This window comes from Nerophis lumbriciformis, linkage group LG02 (assembly GCF_033978685.3).
Source record: "Nerophis lumbriciformis linkage group LG02, RoL_Nlum_v2.1, whole genome shotgun sequence".
In the NCBI taxonomy this organism is placed as follows: Eukaryota; Metazoa; Chordata; class Actinopteri; order Syngnathiformes; family Syngnathidae; genus Nerophis; species Nerophis lumbriciformis.
In genome coordinates, this window is record NC_084549.2 from 38,442,182 (window position 1) to 38,466,862 (window position 24,681).

A 24,681-nucleotide genomic window follows, 5' to 3' on the forward strand; every position below is an offset into this window, starting at 1 on the left:
CTCCATTTCACTTGACTTGAGGGGTATTTATGATGGCATCATCTCATTTAGCACACGAGCTCTTTACGTCAAAGTGCTGAGTGACAGCTAGAATGATGTCTGATTATGTAAATAACTGCTCCACAAGGAAAAATGCGGTAAAAGAGATGAGGGGAAAAAAGATTAGAGCATCACGGATAGTTAACATCCAGATGATGGGGAGCAACAGTACACGTTTTATGGGACAGGAGCCTGCTGAAAAGCATAACTGGGCCTATGAGAGAGCTTTTATGACTTCACACTCGGCAAGATGAAGCACACATTAAATCCTTTTCATATTTGGCACAGGCTTGGGAGTTGGGAAGTGTGGTATTCCTTGAAAACTAATTGGACTCCAACAGAGGTATAATCACAAAACAACTACTGGTGACTTGTATGATATCAGTAAGTTAATATTTACCTTCATCTTGAAGTGCAGCTTCTCGTTTTTCATAAAAAAATAGTGGTTGTTGGTTCTGGGTCTATTAGACCAAAACAGTGTAAGTGCTAATTTAAATGCCAGCATTGCCACAAATACCCTGTGAATTATCTTCATAGCAGAAGAGCTCCCTTTTAAATTGAGACAAATGTATTTTCCTAGAATTTACCAGCATTGTGCTAATTCTCTTTGTAGTGAAAAAGCCAAACAGAGACAAAGACAGTGGATGAATGACAAGAGGCTTCACTCCGTTTAGTTAACCAACTATAGAACAGAAAAGTTATGGGCACAGTTTGATTAAACATCCAGGAAATGCCATAAAGAGCAAAGTGATTCTATGTTGGTGGTGATGTGGATTTGTTACTTATTGAGAGGTTTCGGCAGCAGTAACACTTCCAGTGTGATTCTGAACATCGCCATCTGGATATCTGGAGCAATTCTCATCTCTCACATAAAGGAAAGTGATTCAAAAATATTTCTCCTGTAGTTATAGTCCAATTAGCAAGCAAAATGATGTCAGCTTTACATTAAAAACATTAAAGCAACACTAAGTAACTTTTCAACCTTCATTAAATATTTTCAGAACTTTTGGGATGATACATTGACTTACAACTAGTTGAATGATACCTCTTTCATGGCCTGACGGGGTGTGTATCACTTTTGATGGCACATTGAGGAAGGTGGCATGAACCCCTCCATACAAAAAAACCAAACTACAAATGTGCTGACTTGCTATACGGCATATGTCACTCCCCTTTCCCCATTCGTTACAAAGACCGAAATTGATGCGAACGCCTACGTGCTGCCAGAAAACAAAAAGAAGAAGAATACCTACTGTATGTGCAATTACTGCTATCATGGCGGAAGCTTCAAAACAACCAACAAAATGAAAAGTTTTGTCTGAAGAGACAAAACGGAGCCTACCCGGATAAAAAAACAGTCAGGATCAACATTGTCCCGGCTTTCACTTGCTGGCAGAGCTCAAAGACGGGGAATTTCAGACCAATGCTGCCTTAGCTCGGTTCCTGCCGGACTAGTAAGTGACTTTCGATGCTCAAATCAAAATGATAATGCTATTGTTAGCTATCTGAAATGTGCGTGGTAGCCATAGATAGCCACCAGGTTGATAGTTTCACTACTACTTCCTTCGAAAAAAAACTCTCCCACCGTTCTGTTTTTGTTTCGGACCTACATCCACCCCGATACATTCTTGGTAGTAGCGTCATGTTTGTAGCGTAATCCAAGATAATTTATTGACACTGTCTGCTATTTAACATCAGCATAGCCATTAGAAACATAATATTTGTGCCAATATTACAGCGGACATCATGTAAGAATGAAGCTATATGCGCTAGTCATCATGGGAAATGTGGTCTTCTTCTGGCAAAACACTTTCACTTTGGTCCACTGGCCCTTCCAAAATCAACCAAAACGGAAAGTTCCTAAGTGGGTCTTTAAAGAGACTGTAGACTCTACAGTGTACACATTAGACAATAACCGTGCAACATGTCTCTGCAAACATTATTTTGGCAACATTGTGACAAGCAGACCAGCCAGTAAGACATGCCCACATCCTCTTCCTAATCATACAGCAAACACATTTATAACACATTTTAATGAAAAATTATTAATATTTATTTTCCGTTTTAATTATTTACTTTTCACTTCTTTTTTTTCCATTAATGCGAGTTAAGCTTTGCCTCACCTGCCTACCCAGACAGCATATCCCTGGTGTCCACGTGCGATTAGCACAAATGCCATGTGGATATATTTCATATGTTTGCTAATTTTATGCTAAAAACTCATTCCTGTTACTTTCAGTCCTCTTACTCAAACGAGTCATCGTGGCCGTTGGAAACCAATACACATTTTGAGTAGTTCAATATGTGCATTAGTAGATTTAGAATTGAAAATAGACAAAACATTTAGTTTATTTTCAGAGTTTTAACAAGAAAAATGACCGAACAGTCAAGCTGTCATCCACTTCAGAACAAAGTCGGATTTGTTGACGCCACAGACATTAAGTCGTTTAAACCCTTAAACGAATAATTATTTAGCCTAAGCGGGTAAGTCAGCCGTGTGTTTCTTGAATCTCCGGCACTTAGCTTTGTATGGACTCAATGATCGTTTACAAAGTGAGTAAAGTCCCAATGATTGTCACACACACTAGGTGTGGTGAAATTTGTTCTCTGCATTTGACCCATCCCCTTGTTCACCCCCTGGGAGGTGAGGGGAGCAGTGGGCAGCAGCGGTGCCGCGCCCGGGAATAATTTTTGGTGATTTAACCCCCAATTCCAACTCTTGATGCTGAGTGCCAAGCAGGGAGGTAATGGGTCCCATTTTTATAGTCTTTGGTATGACTACCGATCTCAGGGCGGACACTCTAACCACTAGGCCACTGAGTAGGAAGTGACATCAGAAAGAACACGCCCCAGCCAGCTTCATAATAAAGCGGTTTCGTAACTCGGAGCTAACCACTGGAAATATGAAGGCGAGTCATCCAGACATACCCGTGTTTCTCCTTCCTCTACATGTACAGACGCTTGTGGAAATCACACATGAATACCTTAAGAGAAAGCGATTGGGATACAACACTTCTCAGATGGCAAGAGAATGTTCCAATGTCCGGCCGGGTCAGCTGTGTTTCTACTTAGCGAAAAACATTGTCCATTTGTCGAAGGAGAGACAACGAGAATGCGAGCTTTGTAATACCTGGGCGTCGAGGAAAACGGCGAATGCATTTGGACTGGCAAAGCAGACTGTATCAGTTATTGTCCACCAAGTATGTTGCGGACTCGACGTCTAGGTCCAGAGTATATAAAGTCACCAACAACGAATGGACAATGAAGGTGAGGGCAAAATATTGAGGAGTGTCCTGACCAGATAGCTAGATCTAGATCCCTAGTTTGATTGATGTAAAATGTTCTTTATTACATTGTTTACGTGTCTAATAAAGTTTTGATTAATTTATGATGTCTCAGGTGTGATTCACTACAATAGGGCCCCACAGCACACTGGATTCCAGTTAATTGAAATACCACAACACTGGATATTGTTCAGATAAGTTACATTTAAGAACTTGCACACAAAGCAACACTGGAGATGACTATAACGTGTGCATTTTCCGTGCATGCGTACTAGGTCGCGTTGCACCGGCGGACGGAGGGGGGGAGGGGATCTTAAACGGTGGCATTGTTGTGTGTGGACACGGATAAGATTGGGTGTGATTTACCCTGGATACCCGGCTTAGTGTAAACAGGGCCTAAATAAAAGGACAGCTGTAGAAGAAGAGGTGTCTTAAATGATGTCGTTGGGAAAGATTAAAAACAGATTGAGAACACAGCTTCTGTCTGTGAAACACTCACATTGGCGTCTGTTGTCAGGACTTCATTATGCGTCACCTTCACAAGCACGGTGTGAGCGACGCCAGCTTGCTCTTCCCCTTCCGGACCCTGTGGTGGAGCTTGATGTGCACCCTCAAAAAAAACAAAAACTTTTCACTTATAGTTTAGAGGCAAAACTGAAGCTGATGTGGCACATCACTGCAAGAGAAGCTATTTCTACTCTGCTACTTTAAACTGCGCCTGAACTTTTCCTTCCTCACATTCTTTGACATTTCCAGCAGCAACACTTCCCACATCTGTATTATTCATACATGTCACCCCATCATCCTCACAGATTTGTAAATAACCATTCATATTTCATACACTTTGTGCTGAAACACTTAATAATTGATCATTTATCCTCACGCAATATAAGCTGAATTTACACTCTCTGTTTTGGTCTAGAATGACTTTGCACAGTACATTAACAATCTTAACAATTATTGTTATTATCATAACAATAATTTTTACGGGTTACCAGTCTAGGCAACATTTGACCATATTTCCCAAGACCTGGGGCCTGATCTACTAAGATCCAAACGTGCTAAATAGCGTGTGCAAACTATACAATTGTGCACCATTAGTGGGTGTGTTGCATGTGATCTACTAAGACTGTGTGTACAATTGAAAAGTGGTGCATTATTTAAATGGAAAGGAACTTTATTGTTGTTGCTGCAGTACAACATTTGTTTTCAGTATCATCCAAGGACAGAGATACAGTATACACGGTAGACAGAGCAGGGAGACTGATGGGTCGCCACAAGGGCAGCGCCCCTTAGAAAGGTAGGAAAAAAGGTCAACCTCGGGGGAGGAGGAGAAAAAAGCTTATCTCAAACTACAAAACCCAAAACCAGTGAAGTTGACACGTTGTGTAAATTGTAAATAAAAACAGAATACAATGATTTGCAAATCCTTTTCAACTTATATTCAGTTGAATACACTGCAAAGACAAGATATTTAATGTTTGAACTGAGAAACTTCTTTTTTTGCAAATAATCGTTAGCTTAGAATTTAATGGCAGCAACACATTGCAAAAAAGTTGGCACAGGGGCATTTTTACCACTGTGTTACATGGCCTTTCCTTTGAACAACACTCAGTAAACGTTTAGGAACTGAGGAGAGCATTTTTTTAAGCTTTTCAGGTGGAATTCTTTCACATTCTTGCTTGATGTACAGCTTAAGTTGTTCAACAGTGCGGGGTCTCCGTTGTCGTATTTTACGCTTCATTATGCGCCACACATTTTCAATGGGAGACAGGTCTGGACTACAGGCAGGCCAGTTTAGTACCCGCACTCTTTTACTACGAAGCCACGCTGTTGTAACACGTACAGAATGTGGCTTGGCATTGTCTTGCTGAAATAAGCATGGGCGTCCATGAAAAATACTTTGCTTGGTTTGCAACATATGTTGCTCCAAAACCTGTATGTACCTTTCAGCATTAATGGTGCCTTCACAGATGTGTAAGTTACCCATATTTGGGCACTAATGCACCCCCATACCATCACAGATGCTGGGTTTTGAACTTTATGCCTGTAACAGTCCGGATGGTTGTTTTCCTCTTTGGTCCGGACACCTCTCGGGATCAAATCTGGGCGTCCATTCTTCCCAATCACGCCTCTCCAGGTTTCACTGTCGTTGCCAACATGAGAGTTGAAGTCCCCTAGTAGGACAAGGGAATCTGAACTGCTGTTTGGTGCGTAAGCACAAACAACAGTCAGGACCCGTGCCCCCACCCGAATGCGGAGGGAAGCTACCTCCTCGTCCACTGGGTTGAACTCCAACGTGCAGGCTTTGAGCCGGGGGGGGGGGGGGCAACAAGAATTGCTACCCCAGCCCATCGCCTCTCACTGTGTGCAACGCCAGTGTGGAAGAGAGTCCAGCCCCTCTCGAGAGAACTGGTTCCAGAGCCCTTGCTGTGCGTCGAAGTGAGTCCGACTATATCCAGCCGGAACTTCTCCACCTCACGCACTTGCTCAGGCTCCTTTCCCCTCAGCGAGGTGACGTTCCACGTCCCAAGAGATAGCTTATGTAGACGAGGATCAGACCGCCAAGTGCCCTGCCTTCGGCTGCCGCCCAGCTCACAACGCACCCGACCTCTATGACCCCTCCCATGAGTGGTGAGCCCATTAGATGGGGGACCCACATTGCCCATGGGGACAGGCCCGGCCACCAGGCGCTCGCCATCGTGCCTCAACTCCGGGCCTGGCTCCACAGGGGGGCCCCGACGACCCGCGTCCGGGCAAGGGAAATTGGAGTCTCGGTTTTTGCATTTCCATAGAAGTCTTCGAGCTTCGATACGTATATAGTATGTCTCTATATACATATTTATTTAATTTTTTTATTTTTTTATAATTTTGTCCAAAGGGAGCGCATTTCAATTTCTTACACACACTTGTTATTACATATGTTGGCCAGAGGGGGAGCACTTCAAATTTTTACACACACTTCTTATTTCATATGTTGACCAGAAGCGGAGCACTTTTAAAACCGACACACAGTCAATTTGAAAAATCCCTCCTTTTTGGGACCACCCTAATTTTGATAGATTTCACCACCAGGGGTGCAAATGAGACTTTTTATATTAGGTGCAATGGTTTTCCATATTGGGACCATGATTTATGTCCTAACTTGTTCACCGGTCCTCATATGGAAGGTACTTTTCCTTGTTGATGTCTCCAGAAGGGTAGAAATACAAGAACACACACACACACACACACACAAACACACACACACACACACACACACACACACACACACACACACACACTGACAAGGGCAGTTTTTGCTATTCATGCAGCACACTTAAGTATTGTCAGGAAAGCAGAGACTGGTTTGGAGATGGTTAGGTTCTCCTGACAGGTTTAATAACCTGCCTGGAATGGGCGAGTGTGGAATCGCAGCATTGCCAATTAAAAAAGTGCCAGAAGGCTTTCTGGAAAGTTGCACGTTCAGCAGATAGGAATCTCTTTGTCCTACAGGTCGACTCATTAGAGGTAAGTCAGCTTTACCCGCATAAATACCACATGGTCTAAACCCAAGCCTAAAAGTAAATGAGGTACAACTGTTATAATGGCGAGTGAATAAATTATATGGAGAGATTGAATGCGACAAAAGCAACATCTGCTGAGTCCGCCCTAAGAGCCAAGCACCCACAGAGGCACATGCTCCCTGCCACTAACCCTAAGCATTAACATTCTTGTATGGAATACTTAGTTGCTCCCTAAATTAGCCATGGTACCTTTCATAAAGCCATCCACAGTCCTTGGGCTTCATGTAGCTCCAAGCAAGATTTTGGTTGAGACCTCATGTTAACATTACTTAATGCCCCACATACACACGTTCAATATGTTTACATGCATTAAAACCTAATTATTGATTGAATTTAGTAGAAACTCACTTTAAAAAAACAAACATGTTTTTGCATGCAGCAAAGAGCTTATAATGTCTCCAACATTTTGTATGAAAAAAACTTTAATAAGGTTTTTGGATGTTTAAAGATGGGCTGAACATATCTAGATGATGTAATTGTAAACCAGTTCCCTCTTGCATTTATATTCTCCCATCTATTGATCATTGTATCTGCGTTCTACAAACGTTAGTCTTCCCAACGTGACATTCCCACAATGTTTACATGTGGCTTTATTTCCCCAATAATGTTTTTCCATAAATTGTTTTAACTTGTGGCATAATTAGGCTTTTTAGGAGGGCTTTAGGCTCCTTTAAAAAAATATCCTTAAACCCCCCTAAATTATTATTATTTTTTTACAAAATAGTGCCGACAAATTGAATATAAAGTAGCCAAAATGTGAGTTTTAATAATCATATAACCTGTCATTATTCACTAAAATATGATTATACAATATGTCAACTTTCCCTTTAGCTGATTTGCTGATTCATGTAAGATTATTATTAGTGAATAATAACAATCATAATAATATCATCAATCAATCAAAGTTCACTTTTATAGCCCTAAATCACGAGTGTCTCAAAGCGCTGCACAAGCCACAACGAGATCCTCGGCTCAGATCCCACATCAGGGCAAGAAAAAACTCAACCCACTGGGTTGACAATGAGAAACCTTGGAGGGGACTGCAGATGTGGGGACCCCCCCTGGGCGACCGGTGCAATGGACGTCGAGTGGATCTAGCATAATATTGTGAGAATCCAGTCCATAGTGGGGACAGCAGGAGATCATCTTGAGTGGAGACAGGTCAGCAGCGCATAATCAAAATCAGATTCAGAAATACTTTATAAATCCCCGGTGAGAAAAAAAAAAATCAGTCTAAGCCTGGGCCCTGGAGAGCGGGTCCAGACTGAGGCCAAGGAAAGAAAAAAAAAACTCATAGCCATAGCACACATAAACATGTGTGTAAGAGGGAAACATCAAATATCAAAGAACAAAAAGGACATTAAAGACATAAAAAGAGCAGAACTGAATCAACCAGCCATTTCTACATACAGCTACAAAAGTAAAACAACAACAACAAAAAAACATTTACACTGTGGTGGCTTTTGCGGTGTTCCACGGCAGGATCTGCTGGGTCGGGGGGAGCATGACCAGAGACAGGAGCAGACCCAACAAAGCAACCAAGGGAGCCGACTCCACCCTCGACCGCCCACTAACTCTCGGCCAGTGTCCAGTCTGCATGGATGAGCGGATGAATCTAAGGAGACTGAATTGTACGATACCTGCTCATTCAGCCAAAACACTGTGAAGCTTGTCTGTCCACATCTCCTCCAGACTCTCCAAACAGACTCTGGTGTCGCAGAGACCCAGCAGCTGGTCTCCATGGCCAAAAGGCTACCGGGAGGCAGATCCAGAAGTTCACAAAAAAGCACTGCAGAAGTCACGAAAGTGCCACCCCTTGTCCCACAGTCCCAAAGGGTCCCGAACCAAAAGGCAAACAAAAAAAGCCCACATGAAAACAAGAGGGAAACATCAGGAACACACAATGAGGATACAAGAGCACAGAACTCCTGCCAACAGCATCCACTACAGCAGTGCCATCTTGGAAAAAAAAAAATACTATTTTTATAATTACTATTTTTATGATTATTTTTATTATTAGTGCATCTAATGGGGTTTAAGTTCCCTTGTCTTTAAAAATGAGTGATACCTCTCTTGTAGACTCTGATCAAGGGTTCTTGAACACACCACAATTATGTGCAATTATGTTTCTTAATTTAATTCAACTACCTTACTATTGAACTTGGACAGCAAAATGATTTTATGCTAACTCAATGAGATATTTTATAAGCAATCGATCTAAACAAAACCAAAAAACAACAACAACCATCAAATCTTTACAAAAGCCCAGGGGCCTAAAGTATAAAGAGTTGCGTGGATTTCCTACTAAAAATTATCATACGGTCAAATCCAGAAAACGGCGTACTCAATTCTTTTTTTACAATTATTAAAGTGTGCGCATGCTCTAATCCAAGCACATTTGTTTTTTACCAAAGCCATGCTGGAGTCACAGGAAAAACTTGTTAGAGCAGTGGAAGGCGTAAATGATCGCTTCGATCAATTAATAGGTGTGCTCACAAACATGAACGAAGCATTAAATGCATTGGTGAAAAAGTGATTTTTGTGTCCTTGCCTTGAACTTTTACATTGTTAAAATGAAGTGTTGCCGAGTCTGGATGGCCACCTCTGTGTGTCGCCAAAGTATTCACAGTCCACACGTGAAACTAAGTTGCCGTCAGGCCCCGCACATTTCCACGCTCAGTTCAATTTTAATTTTTTTTTATTAATCAATCCAACAAAAAAATACCATAATAATACAATTCCAATTCCAAAACCAAACCTGGCCCAGCAACATTCAGAAAAGCAATCAACAGAGCAATTGAGAGGACACACAAACATGACACAAAGCAATCCAAAAGTAGTCAAAAATTAAAGAATAATATCAACAACAGTATCAATATTAATAAGAATTCCAACATAGCAGTGATTAGAAATCCCTCATTGACATTATCATGACAGCCATTTATAAAAAAAAATAAAAACATGAAACATAAACAGTTCACTTTTGATACATCTAAACTTTGCTGTGAAAAAGGGCGTACACATGCTTAATACATGAGGCTCCTAGCCATGATTATGTTGCCCCCGCAGTGGCGTTGCCCTAAATAACCGCATCAAGTGTTTATGTGACGGACAATCCAAAGCTTGATAACTGAGCTTCGCAGAATTGAAGCCTTCTTCTGGCCCCAAATCATCCTTAACATTTCTACTTCTTCTCCTGTTCATTGTCACTTTGCTGTTAACAGTGGTCATGGTGCTTATGAGTACAAAGCGTTTGTGTGTGTGTGTGTGCAAGTCAGTGCATCACGATCAGTATGAAATGGAGCCTGGCCTATTTGGCAAAGGATAGAGCTGACGCAGAGGCCAACATTGACAGATCACAGCCTGGAATGGCGAACATCCTGTCGTTTGCTTGTGGACTTTGTTTTGCTCACTTTGCGTCAGCACTGTTCTCGCTGATGACAAACTGCACACAAGGCGGTTTTAGTGGGTCACTATTACCACACGGATGCAATGTTTCTTTTAATCGAGCCTTCAGAGAGCTTTGATCATGTTCCCACTGCAAGTCACCTTTTAATAATGCAGCGTCTTACTGACATTTTGTACAATGCAGACAAAACTCTTTAAAAGCCAAACTAGTAGATAACAGATTCATGAGATCATTCTGGATGGTCATAGAAAACGGGCCATTCCACTGAATCAGTGCAATTTGCTTGTTAAGGTTCCCTCAAATTAAAATTTCCCCTCTGTTCAACTCTAAATCTGATGATACACATGTTGAAATTCTCACAATGTGTATTGACCCATCTCAGGCAACGCTATCATTTTTGTGTAAGGTTTCTAAGCTAAAGAGAAGAGGAACGTAACAGGAGAGAGTTTTTATTGTCATATTAGTAAATGTCATTTATTGAACACCAATGCTCTGCTGTTATTGTATCATTCCTTTATTATGTCATATTTAAACTATTGTGTTGAAGTCTGGGGAAATTGTTATAAATCTCATCTACAGCCTTTAGTCACTCTGCAGAAAAAGGCCATTAGGATTGTGTCCAATGTTCACTACAGACATCATTCAAATCCACTATTCATGGAGTTAAAGCAACTTAAACTGCACGATGTGGTCAATTTTAAAACTGCTCAAATTATGTTTAGGGCATCCCAAAACTCTCTACCATCCAATATACAAAACCTATTCCAGGATAGAGATGCTCACCATAGTTACAGTCTAAGAGGAAACAACAAATTATATTTTCCTAAATTTAGAACAACTTTAAAATCAATGTGCATTTCAGTGCGTGGAGTCAGTTTGTGGAACAACTTAGGGGACGAGTTAAAAACCTGTTCTAACATGATTTAATTTAAAAGACTGTTTAAAAAAGAAGTACTGAAGAAGTATGAAAAGGAAAGAGAGTGATGCCCTCAGCACAGAGCGATGAGAGGGAGGTGTCTGGTCAGAGAGTGTTTGGGCCTGTGTGTGTGTGTGTGTGTGTGTGTGTTTTGTCTCGTCTTGTCTCATAGTAACAGCGGTACTATTGTATTGTTAGTATACAGGAGCTTTTCTTGTTTTTGTTTGTATAGTATTGTTCTTGTATTATATTGTTTATGTTAAATGTGGAATGAGTGAGAGGGGTTGGGATATTATAAGCATTTGCTTCATCCAACCCCTTTTCAAGCCTTGCATAAATGTCTCTGCCAAAATGTAAAAAAAAAAATTAAAAAAATGTGTGTTGTTGTACTGTGCAGATTTGAAATAAATAATTCAATCAATCAATCAATCAATCACATAACATATAGCCACATAGATCTCGTGGTCGTAATGGAACTTTTTTGGCAAATAAATCGGTAAATTCTGTAAATTTCAAAGTTAACTTCCAGCATAGTCACTCCAAAGTAACATACGACCGCCAAGCAATTTTAGATGTAGATAAATCGAACAGTTTTAGACCAAAAGACGCGTATACGCCTGGACCTCCTCGGTAGCATGGGAATACTACTACACTTAGCGGCCTGTGAAACAGCGGAGCCAAGTACCAGCAGGGACCGTTTGACGGGGGAGACGTAAGCAGTGTGACCGGAAGCAGAAACGGTGATGCCGAGCGGGGCTAACAACAAAGCTAAAAGCTAATCCTCAAAGAACGCCGCTTCCTTCCATCCTGCTTTCAAATGTCCACTCCCTTGAGAACAAACTGGACTACCTGAAGCTGGATTTAAATGCAAGACGGGAGAAGAGGGACTGCTGCGCCATATTTCTCACAGAAACGTGGCTGAAACCATCCGTTCCAGATGAGGCAGTTAGCATCGGGGAGCTAACAATGTTTCGGTCGGACAGGAGCAACTGGCTGCTTGACTTCCTCACAGACAGACCCCAGTCTGTAAGAGTGGGCGACAACACCTCCAGTGCCATCTCCCTGAGCACCGGCTCCCCCCAGGGCTGCGTCCTGAGTCCGCTGCTGTTCACACTGATGACCCATAACTGCTGCGCCAGGTCCACTACTAACCACATTGTGAACTATGCGACAGTAGTGGGCCTCATCCGTGACAACAACGACATGGACTACAGGGAGGAGGTGAAACATCTGGTTGACTGGTGCAGAACCAACAACCTGGTCCTGAATGTCAACAAGACCAAGGAGATCATCGTCAACTTCAGGAGGCACCAGTCCAGCCACACTCCACTTTTCATCAATGGCACAGCAGTGGAGATGGTAAGCAGCACTAAGTTCCTGGGGGTGCAGCTAACTGACAATATAACCTGGTCCCTACACACCGGAGCTCTGTAAAAAGAGCTCAGCATCACATGCCCTTTTTACGTTGGATGAAAAGAGCACAGCTCCCTTCCCCCATTCTCACCACATTCTACAAAGGCATTATAGAGAGCCTGCTGACCAACTGCATCTGTCTGGACTGGAGCCTGCAGTGCCTCAGACTGGAAGTCTCTGCAGAGAGTGGTGAGGACGGTGGAAAAGATCATCAGGACTTCTCTTCCTCCTATCCGGGAAATCGCAAAAAGCCGTTGCCTGACCAGGGCTTACAAAATCTGCAGAGACTCCTCCCACCCCCACCGAGGACTGTTCTCACTGCTGGATTCTGGAAAGAGGTTCCGCAGCCTCTGTAGCAGAACCTCCAGGTTCTGTAACAGCTTCTTCCCACAGGCCGTAAGACTCTTGAACGCATCATAATAATACCTTCAATTCCCCCCCCCCCAAAATGGATTAACTCGCTGGAATATTAAGACAATATAACATACATCCGTAAACGTGGACGCATATGCAAAACTGCAATATATTTATCTGTACAGTAAATCTATTTATATCTGCACCTTATTGCTCTTTTATCCTGCACTACAACGAGCTAATGCAACAAAATTGCGTTCTTATCTGTACTGTAAAGTTCAAATTTGAATGACAATAAAGGAAGTCTAAGTTTAAGTCATAGCCCTAATGCTAATAGTATGTTGACACAAAACACATTACAGTGATTCAGCAAATATCCATCCATCCATCCATTTTCTACCGCTTATTCCCTTTGGGGTCGCGGGGGGCGCTGGAGCCTATCTCAGCTACAATCGGGCGGAAGGCGGGGTACACCCTGGACAAGTCGCCACCTCATCGCAGGGCCAACACAGATAGACAGACAACATTCACACTCACATCCACACATTCAGCAAATAAAATAATAAAAATAAATTCTACAACATTAATCAAATACAATTAAAGGAACAATTGCATAAATATATAAAATATTACAAAATTAATTGGTCCTGGACAATAGTGTCAAAGGTAATTAGGAATAAGAATTGAAAAATAAAATTTCACAAGATGAATGGGAAGGAGAAATCAAAGAAACTTTATATCAACTCAATATAAGTATTGGAGAGAAATTGCATAGAAACGTTGTAGCCAAGCCCAAAGTGGTAAGTACATCCCTTTAGCAGGAACTGGCTGCTGGAGTGGATGTGGTGAACCAAATGCAAACCATACACATGTGTTGTTTACCTGCCCAGTGTTGTTGCCTTTTTGGGAAGAGTTAAAAAAAAAAAAAATACAAGAAAATCATTATTATGTTTTAAAGGGAATGTACAAATAGAAAATATGGTTGGCATCAATATAAAGCAAAAACTGAAACCAGTACATACATATATATTTAACATATTAATGATCACTGCATTTAAGCAAACTTGGAAAGAGGCCACAGCACCTAATATAAAAACCTGGAAAACAGCCCTGACACAGATAATGGAAATTGACAAATTCACATTTAGTATTAGACATAAAATAAAATGTAATAAGTTACAGTGCATCTGTAAATTAAACACTTCACTTTTTCCACATTTTGTTATGTCACAGCCTTATTCCATAATGGAATACATTTGTTTTGCCCTTAAAATTATACAGACAATACCCCATAATGACAATGTGAAAAGTTTTTTCAAATGTTTTTTTTGCAAATTTGTTAAAAAAAATTAAAAAATCAAATGTATTAAAGTATTCATAACCTTTGCCTAATACTTTTTTGATGCACCTTTGGCAGCAATTACAGCCTCTGGTCTTTTTTGGTCACTTGCCTGACTCGACTAAGATGAATGCAATGTATACAGACCTCCTGGATGAAAACCAACACTTCCTATCCAACCTGTTGCAGCTTTAGGAGTGCTGCAAAGATGAATGGGCAAAGTAGAATGAGTGAAACTGCCCAAAGATAGGAGTGCCAAGCTTGTGGCATCGTATTCAAAAAGGATTGCTGCCAAAGGTGCATCAACAAAGTATTGAGCAAAGGTTGTGAACACTTACATGCATGTGATTTGGTTATTTTAGAATTTTTGATAAATTTGCATTTTTTCAATTTGTTTTTAAACTTTTCCCATTGTCATAATGGGGTATTGTATGTAGAAATTTGAAAATAAAACATGATTTATTCCATTTTGGATTACAAAATGTGATAAAAGTTAAGAGCTCGATATTTTCTGGATCCACTGTGTATCCAGAAAATGTATGTAATGCAATTAAGAATAAAGATGACAGCATTAACATATATAGTAGGTCAATATTATATGTATATTGTACGTATAGTTAAACATGCCATTTCTACCTAAATTATTGAATAATGAGTATGATACACTGTTCAATTAGGATGAGTTTGTTTTAAGTACTGTATGTGTAAGCATAAGAGTACATAGCGATAGGAGTTTTCCTTTTTATTTATTTGTTTGTGTTTTTTTAAACGGTGAGAGGGCTCACAAATCAAATGTATAAATCGCAGAAGATGACTACACTATTTGTAAAGACTGTCTGTCATCATAGGCTGATTTTCAGTCATGCAATCATTGGCCGTTTTATGTATGAAATAACCCCCACACCAGTTTTGTGTAGCAGCACTGCAAAGTGAATGTTGATTTTCAGGCATTTTGACTGACTTAAACTTCCCACAACTTCTCTCTTGTATTTGTGTCTCATGTCCATTTTGGCAAATGGGAAGCTGGTAGGTGCAGCTTAAATCCCGTACAGTGTTTCCCTTACAAGCATTTATTTGTGGCGGTCCACCCTGTTTGCGAGGTACAATAAATGAGTGCTACATAGTCAGCCTGGTGCATATACACATCATAATGGAACTGTCTTTGAATGCAGTTTGTTATTTAAATCCTCACAGTTGATGGCATCGTTACTATGCTTCTGAACACACCGCATACTTACCTCGTCTGCCAGAGAATGAGAAGACATTGCAGGAGGGATCAGAATTGCCAAATTATTTAGACCAGTCAAGATTCAACAAATCTTGTGACTTTTTCTTCACTTATTAAACACTTTTGGTGACTATAAACATGAAAGCATGTATCGCTGCTCTCAAATAGCAGTGGGTGCTCCTGAAATCACAAACAACTTAATTTGAACAACCAGGTCACTACAATGATTAGGAATTTAAACTAAATGTCACTTTACCTTGTTAGTTGATCTTCTTGGCGTACTGTGTAATAGATGGGGAGAGGCGAGGAGGCAATGTCGACAATGCTGTGGATACTTCCTGAATGTTTCAAACCACACATCTCTTGTCCATGCATTCTTTGGACTCATACTGAGTTAGCCAAGAAGGCTGAAAAACACTTAAAAACCACACAAAGTAGCAATTAGCTAATAAGTCCAACCACAATGAATGTGCTGCCGGGCACACAATAAGTAGATGTAACGTTTGTACACAGAGACAAGATTTGTATACCAAAGCATAGTTGTATGTAGGTCTGTAGTTCGAAATCGAAAAATATAATGCACAATGAAGAGTGCGTAAATAAAGGTTCCACTGCATCTCTAAACATATTTGTTTTGCTTTTTGTGTTATTTCCTCATTTTCTTTCTCCCAAAACGTCCATCAAAATTACATGCACGTGCGTCACAGTCAGCTATGCAAATTAGATGATGGCGCCATCAACGTGTACGAGGAACTTTGAGTATAATAAATTCAAAGACATGTTAATGGATGGATGAATGAATGTTTTAAACTGTAAATATTTTGGTAAGGTCCTAAAAACGAAACACTTAAATACGAAACACAAAAATAAAACATGTTTTTCCTTCCTGTGGCCTATGTAGCTTTGGACTGACTTTTTTGTCAATGAAGAATCATTGAAGTCGTATTATTGACTTGTTATTGAGAAATTTAAAAGGCATTGCTCTTAACAATTGTCTGCACATTTATTTCCACATATTCAAAACTTCTATAGTTTTCTGTAAACTGTAATATTGTACATGGTAATTGGGATTTGTTATATATTGTATACATTATATAATAATATAATATAATATACTAATATGATATATCAGTATATCAGTGACGTGCGGTCACTGGAGGCAGGTGAGGCGGGGCCTCACCTGCCATCATGGAAAGAAAAAAAATGTATAAAGAAAAACAATTAATTAAATTGTTATATGTATTCAGTGATTATACTATAAAGTTATTTTCCATTTAACTTCACCAGTTTTAGATTATTTTTATTCAAAATCGCTGAATTTTCACATTTGCCGTTCAAATACTGAGAAGAGACGGTGCAGTGATCAGCAGCCAGTTGAGGCACGTCACTCAGTTGTGCCTCAACATGGATTGCGCAATGACTCGGCTAACTGCTGGCCTGCTGTGCAGTGAGACCGTATTGCTATATGAACTATATTATACATTTCCATAGTTTAGTTAGCTGAGGTATATAATGTACAGTGTATTTTGTCAACAACTGTATGTGTGTAACGTATTTCTTGTGCTGAGCAATCATACAACTGCTGCGAAGACGCACTGTGTGAGGCTCGCAGTAATCCCGCCTCCTGGTGCCGGTTAATGCACCCCCGACGCAGAATGCACCCCCGGACGGGAGCGCCACACCAACCAAAGCCCACACCCAAACCCTCCACGTGCAAGACCGAATCCACCCAAAAAAAGTCACTTAACAAGAAGCCAAAAAGTGCAAAAACATCAATGCTCTCGCCAGAGGAGCCGTGAACGACTGCAGGGACACAACATTAGGTACACCTGCAGACTGCAGCACGGATTTCATATTTCATTCATTCACAACTCCTCCAACACGAACACCACTGTTACCGCACTTATAAGTAAAGGTAAGACCATAATAACGTTTTTTTAATTAAATGTGCTTTTCTGTGTGCTACAGTTTGTATGTGTAAAGTTAAAGTTAAAGTTAAAGTTAAAGTTAAAGTACCAATGATTGTCACACACACACTAGGTGTGGTGAAATTTGTCCTCTGCATTTGACCCATCCCCTTGATCACCCCCTGGGAGGTGAGGAGAGCAGTGGGCAGCAGCGGCGCCGCGCCCGGGAATAATTTTTGGTGATTTAACCCCCAATTCCAACCCTTGATGCTGAGTGCCAAGCAGAGAAGAATGTTGGTATGAGCTTTTAAACATAACCCGTTAACTGCTGCCAATCAAATGGTGAATAAGATACTCTTTAGGGTTCATATGTTTGTAAATCTGACTGTGATGAAGTCAGTGCCTCACCAGCCATGAACCTCACCGCACGTCACTGCAGTATATACTATATATTGTCTGTATAATATGTACATATTACATATATGTTATATTGCTACTATGGTACTTTATACCTCTTTTTGTGCCCTTGTGTGCATTCAATCAATCAATCAATCAATCTTTATTTATATAGCCCTAAATCACAAGTGTCTCAAAGGGCTGCACAAGCCACAACGACATCCTCGGTACAAAGCCCACATACGGGCAAGGAAAAACTCACCCCAGTGGGACGTCGATGTGAATGACTATGAGAAACCTTGGAGAGGACCGCATATGTGGGTAACCCCCCCCCTCTAGGGGGGGGGGTTATCCTTTCCATCCTTTGTAACTGAGCTACTGTGTGGAAAAAATTCTCTTGTGGATCATTAAAGTTTGTCTAAGTTAAGTCTAAGTGTAAGGTCTTGTGATGTTCTTTTTAGCTTTCCATCTGGAAATACCTAACCTGCTTAAAACACTTAGTTAGCGAACAAATGTATGCAAAATATTACATTGTCTTCACACAATTGGTATTTTAATGAAATGCACCATTTCAAATAATGCAAATAGTCAAAATGTCGCCATATATTTTCAGCATGCAACCTCAAGAAATTTAGAGGCATTTCCATTTATTTAATACATCTATCCATCCATTTTCTACCGCTTAATCCCTTCGAAGCCTTTTTTTTAGCTACAATCCGGCGGAAGGCGGTGTACACACTTTATACAGTTTACAGTAATGTCTGTCAGTGAGGAACTCATTAATTGATGTCAAAAAGTCAAGAATGTTATGAAAAGTGTAAGAGTTGAGGAAGTTTTTACTAATTCAGTGGCCTGCTCCCTGACAGATGCTTTTATGTTTGTGTTTTGAAGAAGTGTTTCATGCTCTGAGCTTTCTGCTGCATCAGTTTTTTGCTCAGTAAACTATGCGCCTGCAGTTGTGCTGACAGCAAAAATGCAGCATGTAAGCCTTGTCAGAATGTATTTGGCTATTTTCTGACAATGAGCCAGGAAAAAACTATTTACTTCGTGGGATATTACAACTTAGCTTCAAAAGACAAATTATATGTTTGAGAAGTACACAATCTGCATCTTTTTTGTGCTGAAAATAGTAATGTCCAGTCTTTGTTTGCAGGGGGAAAGAGATTGGCCATGATGTGGACTATATTGTCACCACCTCTGAGGTGGGGAAGGAAGAATGTGTGCTGCTCCACGTCATCAATTGCTTTAAAAAACAAGTAGGTGTATTATTCCTTCTTATTCCTCATGCTCTAACTTTCTGAACGAACTATGGCTACGTTATAACTTGACAAATAATTATTATTTTGCATATTGCTACAATATGGCCAATACTAAAGTTGTTGATACACTATAATAGTTAAGTATTGTATAGCTTTTCTAGTACTTTTAAAATACAACAGCAAGACGTACTGCTCTAAAACTATACACACCGACTAAACCAGGGGTGTCAAACTCATTTTAGATCGGGGGCCGCATGGAGAAAAATCTACTCCCAAGTGGGCCGGACTGATAAAATCACGGCACGATAACTTAAAAATAAAGACAACTTCAGATTGTTTTCTTTGTTAAAAGTAGAACAACCACATTCTGAAATTGTACACATCATAATGTTGTTTTTTTTACAATTACCTGTTGTGGTTAATAGTATATATACTTTATATGTCGTTATTTATATTTTCTGAAAAAAATATGTGATAATGTTCATCAGTCAACTCCTTGGTGTTAATTTTCAATCTATCAAGATACAAAAATATATCAAAATCAAATTACAGGATGTTATTTATGTAGTTTGATCATTTTCCTCGACTGATGTGCTAACATCATGTGATTTATTTTGTGCATACGTAGCATGATGTACAAAGATACAAAAAATTGCTATTGCGACATCCAGTGGACACATTTAGAACAGCTGTTTCTTTCATTAAAAAAATTCAGGCTGATTTTTATACTTAGCAAACTTATCCCTCGGGCTTGATCCAGCCCTCGGGCCGTACGTTTGACACCCCTGGACTAAACTTAAAGAATCATAGTACTGTAAGATTTTTTTCTACATTTAAAACACTTCCTTCCTTCAAAATGTTGCATAGATTATGTTTTACAGACCATCTTTGAACCGCTTTCTGACCGTCTTGTCAGAATGTGCCGTTTTGTCGGCGGTCTTATTTACGCGACTTCACTTCGACTGCTTCTTCTCCCCGTCAGCCTTCTTGTAGTTTGTAGCTCTTCCATAGCGAGTCTACGGACAGATAGAAGTGACACTACTTTGCATGTGCATGTACGAGCCAGTCTGCCCTACAGCAAGAGAATAGAGAAAAAGGAGCCTATTGACAACAATGTCGGACTCGCGCAAAGCTCTTCAAGTAAATTTTTACCAAAGATGGAGATATCCATTGATATCACACTTGGGTAAAACGTCACAAATGGAGTAAATTACAAATATATATGAATATCTCCGGGCAGCACGGTGGACCAGGGGTTTGTGCGTGTGCCTCACAATACGAGGGTCCTGGGTTCGAAACTGGAATCTGGATCTTTTCTGTGTGGAGTTTGCATGTTCTACCCATGACTGTGTGGTTTCACTCCGGGTACTCCGGTGAATAAATGTGATTTTCAATTACAAAACAGGTACCAATAGGTAAGAAAAGTTGTGTCATGACTTGGTCCTGGGTGTTTGCTTTTCCGGAATGCAACGGAAAGTTGGCTCGGGCGAGACGGGAATGTGAGTACATATTTATTTAATATTATCAAAAAAAAAGTACAAACAAAAAGCGCGCACAGTGGCGGAGAACAAACTATGAAACCAAAAGACTATAGCATTAATAAACAAAAACTTACTTGGCATGGACTAAAAGGAGCAGCATGAACGATGGACATGAAATCAAGTGTCAGGAATGTGCAGAGCATAATTGTGGGCTTTCGCCAGAACGACAAACTGAAAACAATGAACTTAAATACTATAGACATGATTAGTGAAAGCAGGTGCGTGACTCAAAACGTGAAACAGGTGCGTGACGTGACAGGTGAAAACTAATGGTTGCTATGGTGACAAAACAAAACAAAAGTGCACAAAAAGTCCAAAAACAAAACCGAACATGACTAAAACAAAACATGATCACACAGACATGACAGAAACCCCCCTTACGGACAGATCCCAGATGTCCAAAAAGAAAAAAAATTAACAAGAGTCATGGGAGGGCGGGAGGGGGACATGGCGGTGGGTCGCCAGACCAAGGGGCCCCAAATCCACCGAGGCATAGTCATGTGGCGGTGGCGAGTGGAACGCCACTGCAGCAGGCGAGGTGGGCGACCCGGGACGGGCCACATCCGTGGCCGACTGGGAGGTGGGCGCACTTGGCGTGGTGGGCGACCAGGTAGCGGCCATATCCGTGGCCGACGAGGAGGCAGGCGCGTCGTCATCGTGGCAGGCTTGGAAGCTCGGCGTGGTGAGTCAGGCGGCGAAGCTCGGCGTGGCGCGTCAGGTGGCGAAGCTCGGCGTGGCGCGTCAGGACGGCGAAGCTCGGCGTGGCGCGTCAGGCGGCGGGTCTTGGTCTTGGCGTGGGTCTTGGTCTTGGTCTTGGCGTGGGTCTTGGTCTTGGCGTGGGTCTTGGTCTTGGTCTTGGCGTGGGTCTTGGTCTTGGCATGGCGGGTCTTGGTCTTGGCATGGCGGGTCTTGGTCTTGGCATGGCGGGTCTTGGTCTTGGTCTTGGTTTGGGTCTTGGCGTGGAGCTGCGACTGGCGGCACTTGACGTGGAGCTGCGACTGGCGGCACTTGGCGTCGTGGAGCTGGGACTGGCGGCACTTGGCGTCGTGGAGCTGGTACCGGAGCTTGGCGTGGTGGGTCTTGGCGTGGTGAAGCTACTGGCAGCACTGGAGCTTGGCGTGGAGCTGCTACTGGCAGCACTGGAGCTTGGCGTGGAGCTGCTACTTGCAGCACTGGAGCTTGGCGTGGAGCTGCGTGGTGGTGGCCGAACTGGAGGTTGCGGCTTAGCAGGCCGTAAGACCGGTGGCGGCGGCCGTGCTGGTGGCTGTGGCTTGGCTTGGTGATGCTGAGCCACCCCACCAGCACAGCTCCCGACCCCTCAAGGGGCGGATACCAGACGCGCTCACTGCGGTCTGGAACTCTCTCTAGGGGTGGGCGGAGGGAGGTCAGGAGGGGGGCAGAAACTTCCCCTTTAATTTGTCCAAAATGTATTTCTTTTTTGCCCACCTGGGTTTGTGTGAGTGAATAAAAAGAACATGTTCGTGACATGGGCGGGGCTTGAGTCCTGGGGGACGGGGCATGAAATTTGGGACGTGGCTTGGACTGATTAGACCTGATTTCTAAAAACATGTTTTGATAATGTTTTATCAAAGACATGGCATTAGAGTCTTTTGCTGGAGGCGGGTGTTCAAAAGAAAATGAGTTGAAAAAAAAATCCTGGTCTGTGATGTCATCAGGGCGAAGCCGGGCTGGCTGCTGCTTGCTTCCGCCCGGAGGGGGAGGGGCTTGTGGGAGCGGCGTGTCCTGCCGGCTCGCGGAAGTCTTTCCTTGTCCTTGGCAACGTTTCCGGGACGGGAGCGACGCGCCGATCGGCACCAGCTTGCCTCCATTCCCCCACATCATCCCCCTGCGCTCCCTGGGGGAAAAGCGCAGCGTCTCGGCCTCCATGGCGCGCAGCACCTCCCAAGAAGCCTCATCCAAACTGTCCAACTCTCGTGCGGAAAAGCTGGTCTGCTGGCGACATAATGTCATGACTTGGTCCTGGGTGTTTGCTTTTCCGGAATGCAACGGAAAGTTGGCTCGGGAATGTGAGTACATATTTATTTAATATTATCAAAAAAAAAAGCGCACACAGTGGCGGAGAACAAACTATGAAACCAAAAGACTATAGCATTAATAAACAAAAACCTACTTGGCATGGACTAAAAGGAGCAGCATGAACGATGGACATGAAATCAAGTGTCAGGAATGTGCAGAGCATAATTGTGGGCTCTCGCCAGAACGACAAACTGAAAACAATGAACTTAAATACTATAGACATGATTAGTGAAAGCAGGTGCGTGACTCAAAACGTGAAACAGGTGCGTGACGTGACAGGTGAAAACTAATGGTTGCTATGGTGACAAAACAAAACAAAAGTGCACAAAAAGTCCAAAAACAAAACCGAACATGACTAAAACAAAACATGATCACACAGACATGACAGAAACCCCCCTTACGGACAGATCCCAGATGTCCAAAAAGAAAAAAAATTAACAAGAGTCATGGGAGGGCGGGAGGGGGACATGGCGGTGGGTCGCCAGACCAAGGGGCCCCAAATCCACCGAGGCATAGTCATGTGGCGGTGGCGAGTGGAACGCCACTGCAGCAGGCGAGGTGGGCGACCCGGGACGGGCCACATCCGTGGCCGACTGGGAGGTGGGCGCACTTGGCGTGGTGGGCGACCAGGTAGCGGCCATATCCGTGGCCGACGAGGAGGCAGGCGCGTCGTCATCGTGGCAGGCTTGGAAGCTCGGCGTGGTGAGTCAGGCGGCGAAGCTCGGCGTGGCGCGTCAGGTGGCGAAGCTCGGCGTGGCGCGTCAGGACGGCGAAGCTCGGCGTGGCGCGTCAGGCGGCGGGTCTTGGTCTTGGCGTGGGTCTTGGTCTTGGTCTTGGCGTGGGTCTTGGTCTTGGCGTGGGTCTTGGTCTTGGTCTTGGCGTGGGTCTTGGTCTTGGCATGGCGGGTCTTGGTCTTGGCATGGCGGGTCTTGGTCTTGGCATGGCGGGTCTTGGTCTTGGTCTTGGTTTGGGTCTTGGCGTGGAGCTGCGACTGGCGGCACTTGACGTGGAGCTGCGACTGGCGGCACTTGGCGTCGTGGAGCTGCGACTGGCGGCACTTGGCGTCGTGGAGCTGGTACCGGAGCTTGGCGTGGTGGGTCTTGGCGTGGTGAAGCTACTGGCAGCACTGGAGCTTGGCGTGGAGCTGCTACTGGCAGCACTGGAGCTTGGCGTGGAGCTGCTACTTGCAGCACTGGAGCTTGGCGTGGAGCTGCGTGGTGGTGGCCGAACTGGAGGTTGCGGCTTAGCAGGCCGTAAGACCGGTGGCGGCGGCCGTGCTGGTGGCTGTGGCTTGGCTTGGTGATGCTGAGCCACCCCACCAGCACAGCTCCCGACCCCTCAAGGGGCGGATACCAGACGCGCTCACTGCGGTCTGGAACTCTCTCTAGGGGTGGGCGGAGGGAGGTCAGGAGGGGGGCAGAAACTTCCCCTTTAATTTGTCCAAAATGTATTTCTTTTTTGCCCACCTGGGTTTGTGTGAGTGAATAAAAAGAACATGTTCGTGACATGGGCGGGGCTTGAGTCCGTCTTAGTGAAGGTGTGTTCGCCTTCGGAGCTGTGTGAAAAAAGCCACCCGGCCTCTTCGCGTAAACTTCCCTTAACCACTCGCTCATCTTTTCTTCATCCATCCATCCCTTCGAGTTAGCTTTTATGATGACGCCGGCTGGAAAGGTCTCTTTTGGCAAGGTCTTCCTTTTGAATATCACCATGGGTGGAAGTTAGCATGGCAAGCTAGAACCACAGTGAAGGATGACTTCTCATTCCCTGTGGTGCGAATATTCACCGTACGTGCTCCCGTTCCACAGTGCGGTTCACAGGAATATCAGTTGCTGTGAAATACGGTAGTAATCCGTGTGCGGATGGAGAGATTGCGTCTTTTTATGAACCGGATCCTTTTCGCTTAGTAGGAGCCATTTTGTGGTCTTTACAGATGTAAACAGGAAATGAAACGTACGGTGATATCCGCGCGTTTTTTCTTCTTCTTCCGGGGGCG

The 24,681-nt window shown here is 42.9% G+C and overlaps 1 protein-coding gene across 2 annotated transcripts in view; it reads left to right on the forward strand.

Moving 5' to 3' along the window:
* Positions 1–24,681, forward strand: part of dntt (deoxynucleotidyltransferase, terminal) — a 211,198-nt gene that overhangs the window by 91,494 nt on the left and 95,023 nt on the right. For both annotated transcript variants that reach the window (XM_061962526.1, XM_061962534.1), the window contains one exon: positions 19,005–19,107. In XM_061962526.1, the coding sequence (XP_061818510.1) occupies positions 19,005–19,107 (103 nt within the window). The remainder of the gene's footprint in view (positions 1–19,004; positions 19,108–24,681) is intronic.